Source organism: Conger conger, chromosome 6 (assembly GCF_963514075.1).
Source record: "Conger conger chromosome 6, fConCon1.1, whole genome shotgun sequence".
Classification (NCBI taxonomy): domain Eukaryota; kingdom Metazoa; phylum Chordata; class Actinopteri; order Anguilliformes; family Congridae; genus Conger; species Conger conger.
The window spans coordinates 35,886,384-35,909,600 of NC_083765.1; the positions used below are offsets into that span (position 1 = coordinate 35,886,384).

Sequence of the window (23,217 nt, forward strand, 5' to 3'; positions counted from 1 at the left end):
ACAAGGTTGTTGCAGTAAAACACCCATCTGTTCTGAAAAGAGTAAAATTACGTATTTTATGAAGGGACATGATTTACTTAATGGAAAGGTTTGTATTATATGCACCAAGAATGCATAGCAGTTAATGGCACAGCATTTGGAATTGCTGGAGATATAATAGTGCTGTATAGTCCACTAATAAAATAATGGAAATAGTAATGTATTGTGTCCTTGGGAAGGTCAGGCTATGAAAAGAAATGAACACATTCAACTGGAGTGGCTTGTGTAACCTTAAAACTGGTTTCTCTAAATGAGTGAGAAATTGAATGTGAGATTACACTTCACTCAGAAGTGGTAAAAGTGTTATATGAATTTTTGTTGTTCCACTTCTCAATAAAAGGCTGCATTGGGCTGAAACCACTTTACCATTTTCTGAAATTAATTGGGCTTCAGTCTTCAGTCTGTTTGGTTTGTATTTATTGACTGATGGAAGCTCTTAAGCCTTACTGGTCTTACTTGCATTGTGTCACTGGCCATCTTAAATCCATTTTACCTCCTTATGAAAATGACTTGGCCTATATTCTTTCCACTTGAGGGAGGACATACAACTAGATCTCTGTACTCGCACAAATCAAAAATGACTATGTTCTTGCCAGCTGTCGGAGGACAGAGCTAGATACCTGCTTATGTCAAATATATGCAGTATATTCTTAATAGTGGTCTTGATTAATTAAATGTAAATTTTTGAGTACCGGTTATTTGCATTATATGGTTAGTTAATGACCATTGTAAACCTAAAACTGTCTGTTCCCAAACCCTACAGAACAGAAACATAGCTACTGGTTTAATACCCTACGGACAAGTCCAATGTGAGGACATAACTGCCCGACAGGGTGCTGCTACAGCCAGACGCAAAGCGGAGGGTGTTATCCCGCTTATATCACGGCTAGTAGTAATGTAGCTATGGACTATTTATTAAATGTATTAATTGAAACGCAATGGGAACGGGAGGAAAAATAAATAGTCCCTGTTGTTGAGAAGAAGAAAAAATGCAGTCTATAAGTGTCTGCTGCAACTAAAAGCTAACTGCATCATCGCTGAAGAAAGGTTCAGGAGCTCACCATCACTGAAAGGAATGGAACGTTAGGCTATTAACTAATGTTAGCTCGCAAATAATAGTAAGCGATTTATAGAAATTTGCCGTAAATTACAGACAGTAAAAGTTTGATCATGCTCTCCTCACACACTCGTGTGTTATTAGTTACGTTGTTATTACTGTTAAAACGCTCGGTTATATTATGTTTGAAACATCTCCCATGTTTATCTTTCTGACAATGTAAAGTGTAACTTAATGCAATGTAGCCCACAGTAACATTTTTGTCGCCAGGTGTGCTAAGACTACGCTACTTGCATGACTTGTGAAAAACTTGTGAAAAACGTATCGTAAAGTTGTACGAAAATAATGTACACCCATGTGATGCGTCTCGGCCAATCAGAATGCCGTATTTGCCCCAGGTGGTCGGTTAGTTTTCAGTGTGTGGTATACCATATTATTTTGCTTATCAAAATAATTTGTCAATATTTTTTATTAATAACTGTTGAAGCTGAAGCTACAGCAGACTTGGTTAATATTTATGACACCCCCCCAGAGATAAACTGCCTGTTACAAGAATGAATAGGGTTTCAGCCTTCCCTTTCAAGTAGTAGTGACCAATGAACCAGCGCAGTAATCAGGACACTGTGCTGTCTGAGGAGTGCCTTTTGAAAGAGACGTTGAACTAAGGTCCTAACTCGCTGTGCTCCTGTATTCCAGCACGTAGCGCAAAGATTTGGGATTCCCCTGAAGTCCTGGCCATGTTCCCGACCTGGCTTTCTAAATGTAAACATCTCAAGAGAAAGATTTTGTGAGATAAGATCCCACCCTCTCAGTCTTGGCTGATGCTTGGTGACTGTTCTGAAGCAATATGGCAAAATGAGCCAATCATCTGCGACACCATGGCTGTGGTGAATTGTATTTGCATTCTTAGTCATTTTAAGATAAAATAATTAATCATGTTTCTACTGTAAAAATGCAATTAGTCATCCCTTCTTATGAAAAGAATGACAAAAAGAATTCAAGCAAAGAATGATTGCTTTGAGTGGCAATTTTATGAACTGTGTTTTTACTTTGAGAAAACCAATTCAAGGCAACCTTCCGACAGAGAACAAGGCCCTAATTCTGCCCATGTCCAAAGCGTGTTTTGGAGACGCGACAAAGCTGGATGGCGGTTTTGAAATGGGCTGAGAGAGAGGGGGAGGGGGGGGGACGTGTTGGGAGATGTTCTCAGTGTAGGGCAGCAGAACTCCTATCTCGGGGCTCGAGTTTCCTAAGGATTTCTCCAGACTTAAGCCAGACTCCGCAACTCCTCAGCTGTCGGGGCATGAGGCCTGGGCTCCAGAGAGGAGGGCAAAAACAACCCGACACCTCTGCACAGCTGCCAATCACTCACAGCTCAACAAAAGCTTTGAGGCCAACCGCTTGCCACCTCAAGTGTTTGTTTTTGCAAAGATGGGCTGTATGACAAGATAATGTTCAGTTTGCGAGTCGAAGTAAGACAGCGTTAGCAAGCTGCTGTCAGATTGTAGTCCATCAGGGAAACTTGCTGACATGTTAACTGAACGATGGAAATCGTGATTTGCATGTTGAGGTATGAGACCTAGGCATAAAACAATTTACTCTGCATAATTTAGCAGTTCTCACGAATAGAAACCCTAGTTGGCACTCTTGCTTTGACTCAACCCCTCTGGTTCTGATAAACTACAGAGTGGTTTCATGGTTCAGACCGCAACCTGACCATGCACAGCTCAATCAGCCAGGGGGTCCTTGCAGGGAGAAGGAATGGCATCACATGAACAAAAGTATATTGTCACTGTGCCAGAATGCTGGGTGGTGTGTGAGTGTTCTGGAGTGTTTTGCAAACCCAGTGTTGGTCAGGAACCAGTAATGTAGGCTCCTGCTGCGTGCCTGTGTAGAATACCCATGTGCTTTAATACTGAAGTCTCAGTCAAGCCTTGTACAGATTTTCTGAACTTTTTTTGAATGCATGTGTTAGGGGAGGGGGAGGGGGCCGCACCCTCACTGAATGCGTGGCAACCACAACAAAGGCACCCCCTATTCCCAAAACACACCGACTACTGTAAACCCATCTCCGTCTCCAAACACCCCCCTCTCCCAGTACACAGCGGCCATGTCCAAAACAGCCCCTCCCCGCCCAACCTGGCAGCCTCCCATCGCCCAGCTCCTGCCGTTTCTCAACAACACCGGCAAGAGCCAACAGGACATTTCCCCCCCCCCGTGGCTTTCCCACCGGTGGACTCTCGCCTGCCTGGGTCCTTCCACAGCCTTATCCTGTCAGGACCTGCTCTGGACGGAGAGCCGGAGAACGCGGCGATCCCCCGCTTCTCCGAGCCGCATTCCTCAACTCTTCATTAGCAGGCGGAGCCGGGCGGGAGCAGCCCAGAGACGACGGAAACGCGAGAGAATCAACGGGGTTTCACAGGAGGTATGAAAAAGATAGATTTATTTAATGGCAAAATAAAACAAAAATAAAGGAACAAAGAACTAAAATGACAAGACTAGTCATACAGAGAGAGAGAGCACGAGAGAGACGGAGAGATGTACTCAGCAGCTTTAGTTCGCCTGGCTTTCCACCTCGCTCACAGACCAAACCGACAAAATGAGAAACAAAAACACAAAAAAGAGGTCATGGGACAATAGCGTGAAGAACATTACAATCTACGAACACTGAAGATTAGCCACAACTTTACAACAGCTTTTACCTTCCTTAAAAAAAAAAAAAAAAAAAAAAAAAAAAAGATAATCATAATAATATGAATAATAACAATCGTAATAATAATATTACAATATAAATGGCCCCCATTCTTGGGCAGGTATCGAGTGGTTTAAGCAGAAACAGTTGGGACTCAAGAAGACCCTTCATCTCAGCCAATCACAATTCAAGTTGCAGGACCTCTTGGGGGTTGGGGGCGGGGGATGACACGTGAGAACATCCCATAATAAATGGAAAATAAAAACTGAAGAAACTGAACTTTCATAAAAGTTAGTGTTTCATTTTGAAATGCAACTTTTCTTTTTCTTTGAGGAAAACCCACCTACCCCGCCAATATTTTACAGTCCTTCTCAGACACCACCGCTGAATCTCTCCAGCTAAAACAAATGCATTCTAATATTACAATAGTACTATAATAATAAAATTAACTGAAACCCCCCATCCCCCCTCCCTTGCAGTGCACACACACACACGCACACACACACACGTGTCTATTCTGTGTGCGAGGGCGTCTTCCGCTTTCCTCGGGAAAAAAACTAAACAAAAACAATAAATGCTTAACCGTACTAGAATCATTTCACACAGCTATATATTCAGCTGGAGGTTGAAATTAATTTATTGAAAATGACACTTGAGGGAACGGTTTGCTGGACGTACCAAGTGCGCGACTAGGCACACTGATTCAACAGGCCAACCAGAGACCCAGCTCCACATTCACGGACGTGGAGCGTTTGTAGTCCGGTTTCCTGCCTCGTTGTGATTGGTGGCTCAAGTTCTTCAGCACGCCTCCACGTATGTTCATAAACACTGTACTACACGCCGCTGGAGCCCCCTGGCACAAGGAGGTGGAGAAGATGGGAAGCAACATCTGGTTAGCGCAGAGAATCTGCGGCAGAAAGCCGGCGCACGCTCGATACGTCACACAAACTTTCCCCGCGGTGTGAGATCTTTTACGTCTTTTTTTAACGGATAAGAGTCCAAGGTAATCCCCTTGCGTGCGTGTGTGTGCGTCTCTGTGTGTGTGCATATGTGCATGTCCACCTGTCAGTCAAGTCAAAGTCCTCCCTCAGCACATGGAGATGGTGACGTTGATGCCCAGGTTGCCGTTCTCGGCGAAGAGCTGGGCGATGGACGTGTCGAACACCAGGCAGTCGCTGTTCATGATGGCCGTGGCGATGCCCTCGTGGATGGAGCGCGGCGTGGCCTCCCAGGTCAGCCGGCGCCGGTGCCCGTTCAGCTCCAGGCGGTAGGCGAAGTTCTCGGCCTGCTTGCGCGTGCCGATGAGCTGCACGATGGCGAAGAACTGCTGGTGCCCGTCGTACTTCTCCTGCTTCTCCAGCACCAGCATGAAGTGGAAGCCGAAGCAGGACTGCATCATCACCCAGTCCACCGCCCCGGGCAGGTTGATGTCCGTGGCCAGGAACACGATGTCCTCGCCCTGCAGCGTGGTGATGGACTTGTGCTGGTGCATGAGGTGGGGCATGACGGCGTCCAGCGAGCCCTGCCACTTGCAGGACGCCCCGGGGCAGGGGCAGGAGTACGGCCGGAACTCGCACAGCTCCTCGTGCTCCGCCTTCTCCGTGTGCGGCAGCGTCACCTCGCAGCCCGACGAGGCGTACTTGCAGGGGAACAGCACCGAGTTGGCCACCTTCTCCATGGCCAGGTTTCGGATGGAGCCCAGCGGGCCGCGGCAGGTGGGGCAGCAGGTCAGCTTGGGCCGGCAGTTGCTGCAGACCAGGTGGCCGCTCTGGCACTGCAGGATGGGCGGGAGGACATAGTCGAAGCAGACGGGGCACTCGAACAGGCTGGCCAGGTCGCTGTTGGAGGCCGTGGTGCCCGACAGGGCCGGGACGCGCTGGGAGGGGGGGCACTTGGAGGTTCCTGTGGGGAGCGCTGCGGCGGTCTGGCGACTCATTTCTGACAGGGAGAGAAACAACATTAATGAGCATGTGTAGCCATACACATGGCACACCATAGATATGCAGACAAGGATATCGTCACAGATAATCTTGCGTCATTGGAATCAATTCTGTTAAAAAGAAATTCTTTGAACTGTTGTTACTGGATGGCAGTCAAATCAGAGAAATACTCGGAAATTTGAAAAGGCTGAACAATTATTAAAATGAGGAATTCTGGAATTAGAGCTTCAAATGCAGGAATAGATCTGGAACAGAAGGGACATTGTTGCCTGCCCAATTTGTTAAAAGACGATTGGCTGACTAAAAACCATCACCAGTTATCTGGCTTGGGAAAAGTATTTTATGAATCGCTCCATACTCCATCTTTGGGCACAATTTTAAAAATCAGCCGTTCAGCTACAGCTCAAGGCAAGAAAAGTTCCCCATCGTGCGATCTTTGGAGGAAGACTTATTACTAAACATTATTGAAAGAACTTGTATTTAAAATATTTTCAGACCAATCAGGAACAAGCAAATCCCAGTTTCACACCTATAATTCAATATAGGCGTTTAACCATGAATATCAAGCATAAACATACAGAAGTCTGAGACCACATGAAAAATCTGGGAGTTATTTTTCCATGTAATCGTAGAAATAAACAAAGTTTTAGGATTTTGAAAAATGTAAAACAAAGTTACTTTAAAGTTATGCAAGAACTACTTGAAGACCAAAGAAGAGCAAGGAGTGCTGGACAATCACCCGAGCTCAACCCCAGTGAACATTTACGGGGGCACTTGAAGACTGACAAAAGCCAAGCATTCAGTAACATCACAAGATGCTCTTTGCAACATTGTCAAATAATGCTGGGATCACATGAATCATCAGCTTTTGTCCATGCCAGCTTGAATGCATGTTGCCATTAAAGCTGGGGGACATACCAAATACCAAGAAGTTCTGAAATGTTGACAAACATCAACTTTTCACTCAAATTATTATGCTGATAATATACATTTGTCATGAAAATTTAGAGAAAAAAAAAGATTTTTCACTAGTGGTTCACAAGACTTTTGGACCCCACTGTACATATGAAACAAAGACCCAAAAGTAACCACCCTATCAAGGCGATAACTCAAAATGATGCCTCTCTGGGAGTTCCCCCTATGTCTATTTTCTGCGTGGTGGTTACACAACAGCCAAGTCAGGGGCCAATCGCAGAGGTACTTGGTAACCAGCAACAACGGCTATTGTTGCATAGCCGCAGTCAGCGACTGCACTGATGGTCGATCACACAAACCCAGCGGTGTGGGGGGGGGGGGGGGGGGGGGGGAGAAGATAAGTCCCAGAATGCAGCGGGGCAGCGGCTCCGCGGGCAGAGGGAACAGGGTGTACCGTCAGCGCCCAGACTCAGGCGGGCTGGAGCCGCAGGGGAGGGCAGCGCGGGGGTTATTTTTAACCTCCAGAGAAATCCGCAGCTTTTAACAGCGCTGAAAAAAGCCCCAGAGAAGTGGAAAATGGACCCAGATGGCTGCGAATGCACTCCCACTTCCTGCAGAGCCAGTCGTTCCCATAGCGACTGGGTGAGGTGGGGGGTGTCCTGCCAAGCTTATTGGGAGTCCCCCAGCACCCCGTAGTGTACCTCTCTCTGGGGCCTGCGTCTCCCCCACATGCATGCGCCACTGAACTGCGGCTGTGTTCGAAACCGCAATGAAACTGAAATTTAGTAAGAGTAGAATGCCGGAGTGTTTTTCATCGAAATGTACGAATAGCATGCCAGGTATGGGGGTTAGAACACTGCCAGACCGTCCTCCTCCTCCTCCTGAACAAGGCCCCGCACACTAAGGTCACATGCCAGTCGAGGCTTCGCCTCGGCCCCCTAGCTGGCCCTCTCTGGGATCGACTCGCTCTCCGTATCTGGCACTCGACAGCCTTAAGTGTGATTTGATTTGCTGTGGAAACCCCAGCCCAGATGGGGAGCGGGAGAGATAAAGCTCACTGGAGTGGATTTGATTCGTTCCGCTCCGCTTGGACCGTGCGACTGAAATGTGTTCCAGGTGCTCTGCGATTGGCCAATCTGGAGAACACGCTAAAGAGCCTAATCTGCAGCACTTCAGAGACGACACAGGGAGTCCAAAATTCAGAAAAACACTGCCGTAGCCAGGCCCTCAGTGAAAACACACGTCGCTTAGCTCAACAAGAACACCAACACTGCTTCTTACTTGGCTCTCAACAGAAATGCACACATGCCTCGTATGCTCAAAGCACAGGCTTAACTGGGATCTGAAAAACAGACATAAATGAGCTCTTAAAACACTGACATTACCTCTTATTTTAACTTGATAAAGAGACATGCATAACTTTGCTCATAAATACTCAAACTTGACTCTTGGAGGTTAGACTCAAGACAGTGCTTAAGAATTCTGCCAAAACAGCTTTTAAAACACATACACAACATTTGACTTGGCATTTAACACAGATAATTGGCTCTTAAAAAAAAAAAAGAAGCTATAAAACGGATATAAAATATGAAAATATAGTTTGACGCATGCTTAAAGTTTATAAGACTGCAGATAAATGAAGTAACCAACTTGTAGAAAGAAACAACTTAGAGCAATAGGAGAAACTGCAATGACACTTAAATTGTGCTTAATCAACACATAACTCAGTTGGCTATATACAGTCAAGAGAAGAGGAAATGTATAGCGTGATGAGCATAAAGCTTAATGAAGCTGTACACATGAACAGGGAGACAGTCAGGCTGTGCCCAGTGTACAGAAAGAAACAGAGCAGGCACATCCATATTGGATCTGACATCAAGTCAAAAGCTTATGCAGCTTCAATATCCTCCATATCTTGTAAAGTAAAGTGGAGCTGTTCAGAACACTGAGGGATCTTCCCTGCATTGTCACTGTTTTTCACGGCTTGGTTTTCCCACCATTTGGTTTTCATAACATATAAACAACCTTATGAAAGTCGACCAGCAGACACTCACAGCCACACAGTGTGAGGGAAAGTCCCTGAGCCTCCAAGTGGCAACAATGGATAAAGCTTCAAATCAGACCCACCAAGCCAAGCTGTAAGTGTGGACAGAACTTACAAGAGCAGTTGGGAAACGGGCAGGGGTCAGAGAAGGGAGAGGAGGGTTACGGTTGGTCAATCTGGCTCTGTGCCTATGCCTGCATAACAGACACACAGACACCTCTGTGTGGGAGTCAAATGCTCCCAAACCAATTTGGCTGCATCAGTTTGTTTATGACGAGTCATTTTTGCATCTCGGTTGAGTCCAGATGACCATTTTCATATGCAAGTGAGCTACGCCCCGTTCACACAGAGACGGGAAGTCTGGGCAACAGAGTGACAAAGGTTGCCTGTGGTGACCAATCAAAGCCATTTCTCCTGATATCATTCCATTTGGAAGATAACTGCAATGCAATGGTCATTGCAATGGAAGAGCAGCTAAAAACGTAAAGGATAGGCAGGTATAGCTAGTGATTCATCTCTCAGTAGGTAGCATGTCATAACTGTAGAAAAGGATAGGTTATATGGGAAATATACATCTGATCTGAATATACATTATTGTGTAATATTAATGGCACCAAGAGGACACAAATGGAAGCTCTTGCCTCACAGTCTGGTACACTTGAGTGACCCGTCAACCCAGCTGCGTGTGAACATGGGGTTAGGGGCATGCTAGAGGATGGGTTCATAAGGGGACTGTGTGTGTGTGTGTGTGGGTGTGGGTGTGGGTGTGGGTGTGGGTGTGGGTGTGGGTGTGTGTGTGTGTGTGTGTGTGTGTGTGTGTGTGTGTGTGTGTGTGTGTGTGTGTGTGTGTGTGTGTGTGTGTGTGTGTGTGTGTGCTGCCTGTAAAAACATCTCCCTGATAACGGCCAGTTTATTTTTACACAAGTCAGATAGCTGTTTGAGTGCCTGTGTAAGAGCACTAAATTAGAACAGAGCAGGACAGAGACAAGGGCATCTGCAGCAACACTGACCACTTTGCGTGTGTGTGCGTGCGCATGTGCGCGAGAGAGATATACTCTTACACTCTCTTACACACTGAGTGAGTGTGAGTGAGAGAAAGTGTGTGTGAGTGAGACCGAGAGAAGAAAGGCGTGAGCTGTAGAGTAAATAAGTGAAAAATAGCAAACCAAGCATACTTGATATTAACTGTAATTATACTTAAAGTATTCTTAAGTATGAAATAGTATATTTTCACATACCATTTTTCACATGCCAGAGCACTACTCCAAAGTGTGTTCCAGTTTCAGCTGTGTATCTACCAGCAGCAGGAACACTCACTGACTCCCCAGCTCATGTTGTTTTGTGGAACAGCTGTCATTTGTCATTTTCTAGGGGTTACCAAGTTCACCAGTGTAACTGCATGCAGCTGGGAGTGCCACAGCCAATGCCACAGCGACACAGCCACGGGCCATCAGTCATGGCTACAGGCACCTTGGGCTACACACCCTAGTGTTAAATGCAGCCCCCATTTGTGCAGTTTCCGGGAAACGAATAAACCACAATCTGAGTTTAATGGGATTACAATGCTCAATATACCCTGGTTCATAGCCACAATCAATACCTGAAGTGCATAAAGTTAGGAGGAGCGTGTTCGGTGCGTTTTAGCGTTCACATCAATAAAACAGGATGCAAGTTTAAAACTGCATTACAATCCGACAGCACGAATCAAACTCGGTCAGAACAAGTAAGGCCTCAACATGGCATTCTATGAGACTTAACGGCACAGCATCCAACTCTCCACGTTATATTAGTATTCTTTGTGCGTGATATTATAGGGAGTGTTCGCATGCACAGCTGGTGGTGTTCCTGTGAGCCTAAAGGTGATTATACAGTGTGGCCCCTGGGGAAGGGGCCCCTGGATACAGGCAAGGCCCCGACAGAAGAAACCCCACAGAGAGAGGCTCCCCCTTCCACAGCAACAGCTGGGAGAACAGACTGATGCAACAACTGGAAATGGTTTCACACTGTGCACTGGGAGAGAGAGGGAGAGAGAGAGAGGGAGAGGAGAGAGGGGGGAGGGAAGGAGAGCACGGGTGAGGGAAAGGAGAGAGAGCAAGCAAGAGAGAGGCAGTAGGGAGAGAGACCTTCTGTGTGTGTGTATGTATGTGTGTGAGTGAGAGAGGGCTTGGATGAGAGCACTTGTTCTTAAGCACCTCTGCAGTTAAAGTCAAGGCACATTAATTAGTTATGAAGGTTGGGTCGCTGGCTGCACCGTCCTAGAACAGATCAGGATGAAATAAATATAGCATATAGCATCCTTCCGTCCCAGAGTGCCAGTCTGTGTGGGTCTGTGCATATGTGCATGCGTGTGCAGTTACTGAGCACCCAGCTGTGAAGCCCTGACAGTGGGGAAGGTGTGACTGGTGCGGGGGGGGGGGGGGGGGGGGGACTACTGAGCCCAAGCAGGGACACTGCCCCACTTGTGATTCGCTGTGTGGAAAATTCCACCCTGAAGTGTGTGTGCGTGTGCGTGTGCGTGTGAGTTGTACGACACTCGGGATAAGAGTGCCAAATGCCAAATAATGTGCGTGCATAAGTGCATTAGATACTGTGTGCTGTGTGTGTACACGTGTGGTTAAAGCTGTTTGCATACTGTGTGTGTATGTGAGAGAGAGAGAGAGAGAGAGCGTGCGTGTGTGTGTGTACGTTTGTGTGTGCTTAAAGTTGTTTGTGTGCCACAGTGTGGGCCAAACCTGGGGCCCAGCTTATCTCCAGAGGGGGGGGGAAAGAATTTTAGGGAAAAAAATAGGCGGATTCCCATATTCCAGAGAGGAAATGCCATGACCCGAGAGGTCAAACTGTGGAGTGGGTTTTCCACAAACAGAGAGAGAGAGGGGCAGAGAGAGAGAGAGGGGCACAGAGATCACACGACCATCAACCCAGCCCCGTCTAAAGTCCAGCAAGGTGCGCCGCAAACCACTGTCCCCCCCCAACTGGAGGCAGAACTGAGGGGTTCCCCCCCATAGCCCTGATTTACAGCCCCTGGCTCGGAAGGGGGTGCCCTCTCCACACACCCGTCCCAGATCTGACTGGAGTAGAGGAAATGGGAATAAGCAGTGGACTCTCCCAGGCCGACGGCCCTGTGGTGGAGCCTCCTGTGCATGTTCACTCTCTCCTCTGCTGTTTAGTGAGCAGAGCCAACACAGGGCGGCTCTAAAGCTGACGTACACACACACACCCCCATGAGCACGGTCACGCGCACCCATTCACAAAACTAACCCTCCCTCACACTCAACCCCTCACAAATTTGCACACTCTCTCCCCCTTGCTCTCTTGCACACTAGCACCCTTGCAAACACTGCCGATCACTCTAAACTCTCACACTCTTGACAGTCACATTCTTACCTTTCTTATTACACACTAGCACCCTAACGACATGCTCTCAATCACTCTCGCACACTAGTACCCTCCAAAAGACTCTTCCACTCACTCTCATACACTCCCACACTCACTCCCACCCTTGCACTAGTGCCCTCCAAAACACTCATCTCCCTGCCCCAGACACACCCAGACGAGACGAGGAAGGAGGAGGGTGACGGGAGAGCCAGGTGGGGTGAAGGGCGCACACAGCACGGCAGCGCAGGAGGCCTTACCTTCGTCCATATGATTTCCACTGAAGGCTTTCTTCTTCTCTGGAAACACAGGGCTCTCTGGAGAGAGAGAAAGACACAGGGGTCAGCGCAGTCAGAGATCAACGGACCACAGCCATGCTAAAACACCCAGGCACTTACCGTTTATGGAAAGCAGTTTACCGGACATGAAGGAGGCAAAGGGCTAAACTGCACTACCCATCATTCTTTCCATAAACATTTTAAAGTGCATTTTTACGAAGACCCACACCCACTGCGGGGTGTAGACGGTACCTATTATCAGTATATGGATAACAGATTTAGCAACCTCTCTACCATTTTAATCATAGATTGTTTGACAGCCGGGCAAGTTCTTGGACCCATGCCTTAACATGTACCCCCAACTCCAGCCTCAGCTTCAACTTCAGCAGCAGAAAGACATAAAATCACAACTGTAGACCAAGAGACGCGAGTTTAATCCAGGCATCCAGGAGGGAAAACAAACTGCCCCCATTTAACAGCTTTGAGCTCAATTTACTCCCCCTTGTGGAGAAAAAGGGTACTGCCACTCCCTACAGCGGGAGCGGCCAACGCGTGAGCAAGCTGATCCAGTGATAATGGATGACAGCCCTTACAGAGCCTCACAGACCAGTCAGAGAGAGTGGCTCTGGGAACAGCCTGCCCTCCAAATGTGAGAAGTCAAACAACTCACACACACCCCGCCATTCGACAGGTCGCTGATCGACCGAAGAGTGTAAGCCTACAGAGTTTAGACACACGCACATACTTTCCCAAATGCAGCAAGCTTCTGGCCTGCCTTTGCAGCAAAATGCAGCAAGCTTCTTGCCACAGAACCCCGGCCAGCAACAAGCCTCCGTTTACTGCCAAGTGCTGTGACACGTGCGTGCCAGATACACTGGAACATGCCAGAACAACAAAACCCCTTAAACAGTACTGAGAGAGAGAGAGAGGAGAGACTGGTGTGTGTGTGTCCATGCACTCATTACAAAACAACCTTCAAGTATCTTCTCTCCAGACACACACGAGCTGCAGTGTCCTTGGCAGCAGTACAGAAAAAGACGGGTGTTTCAGCAGAAGGGCTACAGTCCCCTAAGCCCTGACACAGCACAGACATGGTGGGGACCCCTTTAACACACACACACACACACACACACACACACACACACACACACACACACACACACACACACACACACACACACACACACACACACACACACACACACACACACACACACACACACACACACACACGAGGAGGGAGAGGGGAGAGCAGAGGGGCAGGAGCGCTCCTGTACCTTTACTCTTGTCGGCGGTTCGGGCGACGCAGGCGACGGCCTGCAGCAGCCGTTTCCACGAGCACACGGGCAGCAGCCGAGCGCGGGGCGTCATGAGGAGAGGCCGCGCTCATCCTCGCGCTTCTCCATGGAAACCAAACGCGCCCGCGACCAAGGGTCCCACCGGCCCTACAGCGGGCCCCGGGGTCCCAGAGCCAGCGCCCCGGTGGTAACGCGTGAGCCCCGGGTAACGGTCGGCGTAAAAGGTAACCTTCGGACTTCGCGGGGAAAAAAAAGTGACCTGCTCCTGTTACGGCACCCCTCTCCTCCCGGCAGGACTGCCCGTGGAAGCGCAGTCCTCTTTAAAAAGTACAGAGGGAGCAAAAAGAAAACAAGCCGGCCAGCGCAAAGGGCCGAAAGGAAGGGGGGAGGGAGGGAGGAGAGCAACAGCTACCAAAACACGCGGCGCAGTAATCCAGGAATGTTCTGTTCAGTCTCCGGTTCCCACAGCCTGGCAGGAGGCAGTCCAGGGAGGGAGGGGGGGGGGGGACCGCTGGAGCCCCCGCCTGGCCTCTCCAGAAGCGCACTGCGGCCAACCTTCCTCCCGCCCAACAGGGTCACGGTCCGGTCACGGTGGAGTGGCGGTCCGGTCCGGTGTCCGCGCGGTTCAGGTAAGCGAGACCGTGCCGTCCCGTTCCCCTGTCCGTCTGCCTCTCTCTCTCTCTCTCTCTCTCTCTCCCTCTCGTTAGCGCTGCTCTCCCTCTCTGATCTGTGGAGCTAGAGAGTGAACCAACGAGCAGGCAGCTCTCCCACTGTCTCTCTCTCACTCCTCTCTAGCTCCCTCCCTCTCCCTCTCTCCTTCTCTCTCGCTCTCTGCAGGGCCTGGCCCAGCTCGAGTTACTCGGCCTGAAGCTCCACCTCCAGCCAGCCTGACCCCGCCCTCCTCCCTGCGTCCAGACAAAAGAGGGCCAGGAGAGGCGTCTGGGCCTGCCCGCGTCCTCCCGAAAACACGCCCCTCGCCTCTCCCCCTCCCTCTCTCCCCACAACAACAAGGGGTGTGATTCCTCCTGATAAAACCAGGAAATGCAGATTTTACACCCCTACATACCTCACTCAGTCACAGAGGCGCAGGGTCTCGAGAGCAGACGGATTTTTAGCACTCTGACAGCTGAGTAGAGGAGAGAATGTTCCGGAATAAAAAGGGAAATCGTGGAGGCGCGAGGGCGGGAAATAAACTAGCATTTCCCGATGAACCAGGAGGGGGGGGGGGGGGGGGTGAATCCCGTCCTGCCCGTTCCCGCGGCGTCGGGAGAACTGGACACGCGGCGACCGTCGCGGCCTCATGGCGGGCTGCACAGATTGGCGACGGGAGTCATTAATCCGCGGCATTAGGCCCACATTATTCCAGACGCAGCGCCGTAATCATGGCCGTCACCCAGCCCTCCCCTCCAGGCAGACATTAACGGAGCGTATATCCTTCAGTGACCTTACAGGGAGAGGGAGGCTGGAGACTTACTGCTTTTCAATCCAGCCCTGCCTGGAATCCTCCTACAATGACCAATAAAAGGGCAATAAAGCCTATTCATAGAGCCGCGGTGCACAGAGCCAGGCCAACAGAAGGCACGACGCACCGCCTGCGATTACTAAAAACACAGGTCTCCCTTTGTGTCCTTTTAAATAACGCTCACACACACGCTCACGCACGCACCATATCAATCCTTATCCAAATGTTCTTTTGGGCACAATAACAGTCCTAGCCATCGTGGATTCCCTTCGTCTTTTTTGGCTTATAAAAAAATAATAATAATAAAATAAAATAAACAGCAACCCCACTCCCTATTGCGTGTGGATGTGACATCCCCACAGGACTGACAAATCACGTGACAAGGTAGCCGGGCGACCTTGCTGCCGATTGGCCTTCTTATCAACACCCAGCGGATAGCATTGGAGACGTTTGTTTCCAGGCGCATTAGTCAGCGATCCCTGATCAGCGGAGAGTCTCCACTCCCTGTTCACCCCAGTGCACAGCAGAATGGAAATAAGACATTACGTCACATTAGTCACTAATCCACTCCGTGCTCCATCAAAGGAGATCAGCAAATACTACTTTGGTGGATACTTTCTGGCTTGTGCAATCATGGCCAGTGTTTGGTGATAGTTACCAAGGTTGATGGTTGATGGTTACCAAGGTAATCTGTGATTGGTGAGGGTCTGTTTTCTGCCAATCAGTTGATGTAACGATAGTCCGATTCCATATTAATACTCCTGTTCACAACTGTCAGAAGCAGCAGCCAATAGCCAAGGGCCAAGTGCCCACTGACAGGCCAGAACCAGGAAGAGAAGTACACTTCAGCATTTGTGGCCCTGCCCAGCGGTGACTATGCAACCCAGTATCAGTGGGGCTGATAGGCAAAGGTCAGCTTAACCAAACGGCCACACAGCAAAACAATCCAAGCTCAACATTTCTAATTTCCCAACATTTTACTTTGCTGGACATCAAATTAAAAATAAACCTTATGACCATCCTGTCACAAGCGCAATGCTTAGAAACGACACCATATCAACACACAGTAACACACGGGCGCTGGACAGGTCGGGAGGGGGGGGGGGATTGGGAGAGAGGTTAGAAGGCTGGGCAGGAAACGGGACAGTTTCAGGGTGCACTCCCATCTGGGGCACAGCTGCTTTATAGCAGAGAAAGGCACTTAGAGCAAATGGCTTCAGTAAATATCTGTCGGTTAAGGATGAAGAATGCGGTTTACTTTTCGCCCAGACATTAGCAGTGTCATCCAGGCTGAACCGGAGCATCTGTTCGGTGCGTTGTGCAGTCAGCGCTGACTCGAGGCGCTTCGGGGCAAGGAGAGCGCCACACCTGTGCACAGGGCTGCCATGCAAATCGCACACTTCCACTCACACGCAGCCAGAGGCAGAGCGCCCGAGCCAACACCACCAGGATGCAAAACCTGCCTCCCACCCACAGCAAACAAGAAACAAACACGCACTCAAACACTGTACACAAGCTCACGTAAAGCACACAGACATGCACGCACGTACGGACACACTCACATTGTATACACACACACACACACACAAAGCATGCACACACGGACACAGACCTCCAGACACAGACACGCAAGTACACACACACACACACACTGTATACACACGCACACACACGCACAGAGAAAGCATGCACACATACCTCCAGACAGTGGCACGCACGTACGTACACACTCACACTGTGCACACACACGCACACTCCCATTAACGCAAAGCTGAAATCATCCGCATGGTCCTCAGGAGGCTGCACTTCCTGTAAACAGTGCTGGGTGTCAGAGTGCCCTGGCTCTGCGGCTCTCCCCGGGGTAACCAGTCGCTGTGTAATATAATTAACTCCAAGGTGCTGTACTGCAATTTCCTGTTATGAGCACCGTAGCGTCATTTGCACCGTTATGAGCTCCCTGCCCAGGTCCCAGCTGCAGGGCCTGTACGCTGCAGTACTGCTGGCTGATGCACTACAACCATAATTACCAAATGCAGTAACTATTATCGCCATCACGCTGCGCATTGCCTCTCCGTCTTTATTCTTTGATTACACCCCATGCGGTAGTAGACGTCCGCACTTCAGAGGCAGCAAGGCCCAGCACCTCCCGTGTGATTGGCAAAAACACATCACATGATCACATGGAAGCCGTACGACCTCACTGCCGACTGGCTGCCTTATCAATACCCAGTAGATATCGGTGTTGCTTTTTCAGCCTCTGAAGTTTGGATGTTTATGACCGTCAGGAAAAAAGAACCAGGCAATCATTATTGCATTAGATAATCATCATCGTTGCACATCACCGAACTCAAACGGGTACCCCAAGCACCGGCTACCGGCTACATGGGTGACCACACACAGCCTGGCCGGCTTCTTTTTAGACAGAGCCATCACTCATTCCTCAAGACTGAGGGGGGAAAATGTGTAGCGATGCTACCGGCTCAACAACGTGACAAACGCGTTAATCTGCGCAATACGTTCAGGTGCTCGGGTTTTCCCCAAGCCAGATGATGTCATCAGAACAATTTGTCTCCCTGTTGCCGGCTATTTCTGGTCCTGGCTGGCTAAATAACATTGTGGGAACCCCCGTCTGCTTTTTTTGTTTTCACCTTAGAATGAATAAGCCGCTCTGGCCCGAAGCAAGCAGGTGAGGAGAGCGGACTGTGGAACTGGCTGCGTTAAACCGCCTGCCACGATTGTGTGGGGGCTCATTTTCTAAAGGCGACTCACGGTGCAATAGGCCACGGTCACATGCTAGCGTGCTGGGAATTGCTATGGTGCTCTATGCTGCTATGTGCCAACATATGCGAGTGTGAACTACTGAACCTTGAGATATTACATAATGCCCTCAGCTGTAATGCCACAGTGTGCCTGGGATCAGCCAAGCGATTAATGATTATATATGTATATTATATATGATAAAATAACTCAGTGGTGCGCCCCCAACCCCACTCCCCAAAGAGACTGCAATCCACCCCCCAAACCTAAAGTTGAAACGCCACACCTCACGAACACTGCAAATAACCCAATGGAAGAAGTGCACGGCTGACATTTTGGCTCTAAAGATGCTCAACTGCAAATGGACTGGTGGACACAAAGAGCTAATGAACCCACAGACAGGGGGCATGGTGACAGGCAGGTACAGTCCCGAAGGCGCGGGAGCCTGTTCCCCATTTGCACAACAGGAGTGTGAAACCCAACTCCTGGAGGACCACTGTGTACGCTGGGTTTCCCACTCGCCTTTCCAGTCAATTACCCTGACCTAATTAGTCCAATTAGCTCATTAGCTGTGTACATTTACATTTCCCAAAATGCAACGCAGAATAACATGTTCTTGGGAGTCTCCAATGTGCTAATGAAGACCCTGCTGGATATTGGCTCTTGCAGGTGTTTTTGTACCGACTTAGCCTATTTGGCTGCATAGTGCTGTTGTGGACATTTTGGTGCCTACGATGGGCAGAACATTCTGGAACTGGATCAATCCAGTTCCCTTCAGAAAGGAAACCAACTCCTTAAGTGACTTGCGCATTACGGTCTTCACTTTGTCCTTTGTATCAAATTACATTAATATTACATTAATGGCATTTGGCAGAAGCACTTATCCAGAGCAACGTACAGTTGATTAGACTAAGCAGGAGACAAGGGCCCAACGGCTGTGCGGACCTTATTGTGGCTACCGGGATTAGAACCACTGACCTTGCGTGTCCCAGTCATTTACCTTAACCACTACGCTACAGGCCGCCCCTAAATAAGAGGGAAAGGTTGAAAGGCTGAAGAAGAGGGATACGAGAGTAGATCTGGCTAAAGAGGGGAGTGGCTCAATGCCCAGGACAGCTGAAGAGCTCTACCTGCAGCTGAAGAGCTCTACCTGCAGCTGAAGAGCTCTACCTGCAGCTGAAGAGCTCTACCGGCAGCGTTGTCATTAAAGATAGGCCAGGTGACAATGCCTGTGGAGCTGCACAGGTCCACAGAGCTGAAATGAGCGGGACCGATGTACCAGGCGCAAATAAGAACCCCAGAAAGCATTACAGCTGGAGAAGGGCTGGAGAAGGGCTGGAGAAGGGCTGGAGAAGGGCTGGAGAAGGGCTGGAGAAGGGCTGGAGAAGGGCTGGAGAAGGGCTGGAGAAGGGCTGGAGAAGGGCTGGCGCAAAGCCACAACACCGCTGAAACCACTTCTCTCCTGTGGTGGAGATGGCGAGGTAACGCACGGCAGACTAGAGGGGGTTAGGGGCGGGGAGAGGCAGGGCACGTGCCGTCACATCCGAGAAAGCGCCGAGGTCTTTGTCACGGGCTGAAAAGATGCATCACGAGTCGCCGCTCCAGAAACAAAGCGTGGCCGTTTGAGCCGCGGGTAGCGAAGGATCAAAACACGGGCGCGGTCAAAACCACTCCTTGCGGTTGAACTTGAACCGGGTAAGCAGGGCGGGGGGGGAGATTTTCCATGGCAGACCTGGCCGTCCTGCGCCGGGGAGAACAGTTTCTTTCTGTGTTCTGTGTTTGAGTGCTGACGAGGCAGCAGAATGCTGTTACAGAACTCCTGTCAGAGCGCTGAGCGCCGAGGGCAGGGCTAATCCTGCACTTACGCCCCGTCTCCACACTTTAACCCTGCTTATCCCCGGCTGCTGGACGCCTCCCAAGGAGCAGGTGACTGGCATGCCTCAGAAAGCCAGCACACAGCGCAGGAGCGCTTACTGAGGACCTGCCGGGAGCCATGTAACAGGATGCCATTGGGTGCCCGCACTGCCGTGGAGAAAGACTGTTAAAGTGAGGAGAACACACACACACACACACACACACACACACACACACACACACACACACACACACACACATACACACATACACACATACACACATACACGTCCTGCTTTTCACAAGGGACAGATGGCCAGCTACCACTGAGTTCAATACAATTACCTAAGAGGCTGGCTGGAACCAAAAGGGCAAATGAGAGAAAGAGAAAAAGACAGAAAAGGTGCAAGGGAGGGGGAAGAGAGAGAGAGAGAGAGGGAGGAATTAGATGAAAGTTTAAGCTGTAAAGTGCAGAGAGCACTCTACCCAGAACTGTGTTCCAGTTTCAGCTGTGTATCTACCAGCAGCAGGAACACTCACTGACTCCCCAGCTCATGTTGTTTTGTGGAACAGCTGTCATTTGTCATTTTCTAGGGGTTACCAAGTTCACCAGTGTAACTGCATGCAGCTGGGAGTGCCACAGCCAATGCCACAGCGACACAGCCACGGGCCATCAGTCATGGCTACCTTGGGCTACACACCCTAGTGTTAAATTCAGCCCGCATTTGTGCAGTTTCCGGGAAACGAATAAACCACAATCTGAGTTTAATGGGATTGCAATGCTCAATATACCCTGGCTCATAGCCACAATCAATACCTGAAGTGCATAAAGTTAGGAGGAGCGTGTTCGATGTTTCCTCCTCATCAATTCATGGATCAAGCTAGGTCAGAACAAGGAGGGCCAGTTGGCCACAACCTGGAACCCTAACTTAAAGGTGCCGCATGTAACGGCACGTCTATTCCTCTTGTCATAGTTTGTGTGACATCACATTATAAGCAACTTCAATGGGTATGTTGTGCAAATACAGAGCTTCGCCATTGGCAGTTTGTTTTCATAACAAGCAAGCTGGTGGTGGATTAATGCTATCCTGAATGCAAACAGCCCCTGGACAATCGCTGGAAAAATCTCACTGACCCAGCGCGAGGACATGGCAGACCACAGGGAAGCAGCTGGGAAACCGCTGGTCCAGCTCGGAGCCGCAAACCCGAAACGGACCCAATGGGAAACGACACTTAGTTACATGAACTGGATGTTATTTTCGGTTAGCGGACATTATGTCATCTCCACAATAGCTGGGCAGGCTTTGGGCCGCAGAGACTGCGTTTAGATCCAGGCACTGAAACGAGAGCTTTTACCACTGCAGAAAAATCTAATGTGCCAGCAGAATTTCAGCACTATGTTGCATTACGTCATTATCGCGCCAAAGCTTATCGCACTATGGATTTTAAAGGCCACGTTTGTCGCCAAGATGACATCGTTGGGTTAAACGGGGACATCGTGCCCCTTTATCATATGCTCCTCCTCGAGCTCGGTACGGTACAAACGACAGAAAAAGCTTTACCAGCAGGGTCGACTTGCTTGCTTGGGCTCAACACTGTCGTCTTGGTGATGAGTACACACAGATGTCGCTCTCATTTCTCTTTTAACAAGCATGTAAAGTTACTCATACGTACACCAATATGCGTTTTGTTTACTGGGTTGGCTAACATTTATGGAACACGCAGATGAGCTCAATTTCCATATGAATCGCCGCCTGCCGAAACACTAGAGACATCTGTCAACAAAAATCGACGTCGTGGGGGGACAACCTGGTCTTTTGTCTCAATTTACTTGCTGGTGTGCCAAGTCAGTGATCAACGCAGAGTTGAAATTAACAAACGGTTTAACGTAGCCAGCTATACAGTATTGTTGCAGTACACAAAGCTAAGGTTACTGCATTAACCGTAATACCGATTGATGACGATATGTCTTCCTAAAATGCACACATAGGAAACCAAAGTGAAATAAAACAGACGTAACTAACCTAGCTGCTAATAAAAATAAAATAAAATACCGACGAGCACTGGCGTTTCTACCTTACCTGCTAGCTAACGTTAAGGTAAAATTCCAACTCATAGATACGTTAACTATCTAGCGCAACAAGCAAACTAGCCACCCATCTCTCCACAGTAGCACGCCGAGATCGGCCACATAGCTAGCGTCTATTTTAATATCACAGTAGGAATTGTGTTTATTACATAGCTTTAAAATATTACTGTCGCTATCATAAACAACCAATGCTACGTGAGAAACAAATGCACCTTACTGCAAAGAATAACGTTACGAGACTAGAAAGCCGTTCCACCCAGGCGTTCCGAGACACACTGGGCTAGGCCGCGGCGCTCTGGTACCGCCTCCTCTTGGGTCAGTTTTCACACGGACATTCGGCGCAGCCGTGCACACAGAAAAGCCAAGTCAAACACTACACCCAGAAAACCATAACACGACTTAACCCTTGACATTACACACACATATCACGACCCCCAGCAAACGGCATGGGAAGCGGACATTATGTTCTCATGTCAAACTGAGGTGCCAATCTAACAACATTAGCTTGCTAAGGTTAGCATCACCAACATCTTCACTCGCGGACCATGGGTTTGAAGGTTGTTATTCACAATACGGGTATGTTTTAAAATATATACATCTACTACAATTATTCGTTTTGCGTTAACAAATGCCAGAAAGTCACATAGGCTAGGGTTAGTCTCTCAGCGAAATGAATTGGTCGGTTTCGCTATGCTACACGGCAGGCAGCTTCGGTTAGCTTGCTACTTGTTCTCCGTGGAAACACAAAGCAAACCTCTGTTGTTGTCGAATGTATTCCTGCAGGAAACCCCCGCTCGGATAAAACCCGGGGTCGGACGCTTACCTCAGAAGAAATGTCCTCCTTAAATTTTGTAATTTGCGTGAAATAATCCGCCAGGGATTCCACCCGTATTTTTATCCTTTACTCGTATCTAGCTAGCTACGTTTCTGTACCCACATTGAGGCTGCTGTCGGTCTCGGTCCTGCGCACTGACTGTTGTTTAAATACTTTTCCACGGGAACTGCTCTCTCAGCTGACGGGTACGCGCGATTTCGCAGGCATGAACGCGCTGCCTTTTTTTAAATTTACCAGGCGACTCTGCTCGGGCATTTTTAGAATATTAGCCTTTTTTGCCTTGTTATGAGCATATTCGTTATGAATATGAATATCTACAGTTGCATTTAGGTAGGATTAAGCAATGGTTATTTACAATAAAATAGATAATAGATAATACAAAAATGTAAATGTAAAAGGTACTTTGCCATGATAGTAGCATCTAGTTGTTCACATGTACAAGCAAATTACAGATAGCCTACCGGATCAGTGTAGAATGTGCAATGCACTGAGAGACATCTATATGAATTGGCTCATATCTTCTGTTTGGTACTATCTGCCAAGTCCATGCAGCAGAGTTTTGTTTCTGGATCAATGCTGCACATT

General features: G+C 48.8%; 2 protein-coding genes across 3 annotated transcripts in view; one reads left to right on the forward strand and one right to left on the reverse strand.

Moving 5' to 3' along the window:
- lonp2 (lon peptidase 2, peroxisomal) overlaps positions 1-400 on the forward strand; it is a 31,241-nt gene extending 30,841 nt beyond the window's left edge. Inside the window, exon 15 of the mRNA XM_061246872.1 lies at positions 1-400. This exon is cut by the window's left edge and continues 1,575 nt beyond it. The gene's annotated coding sequence lies outside the window, so the exon portion shown is untranslated.
- Positions 401-3,522: 3,122 nt separating this feature from the next.
- siah1 (siah E3 ubiquitin protein ligase 1) lies at positions 3,523-22,757 on the reverse strand. 2 transcript variants are annotated; one of them, XM_061245722.1, is made up of 3 exons: positions 22,621-22,757; positions 12,320-12,376; positions 3,523-5,726 (listed from the first exon to the last, which is right to left on the reverse strand). In XM_061245722.1, exons 2-3 carry the CDS (start codon positions 12,327-12,329, stop codon positions 4,876-4,878), a joined length of 861 nt encoding a protein of 286 aa, XP_061101706.1. In that variant the 5' UTR covers positions 12,330-12,376; positions 22,621-22,757; the 3' UTR covers positions 3,523-4,875. The 2 variants fall into 2 exon arrangements, with proteins under 2 accessions (XP_061101706.1, XP_061101705.1); XM_061245721.1 differs by lacking the exon at positions 22,621-22,757 and adding an exon at positions 13,615-14,640.
- Positions 22,758-23,217: the final 460 nt, after the last annotated feature.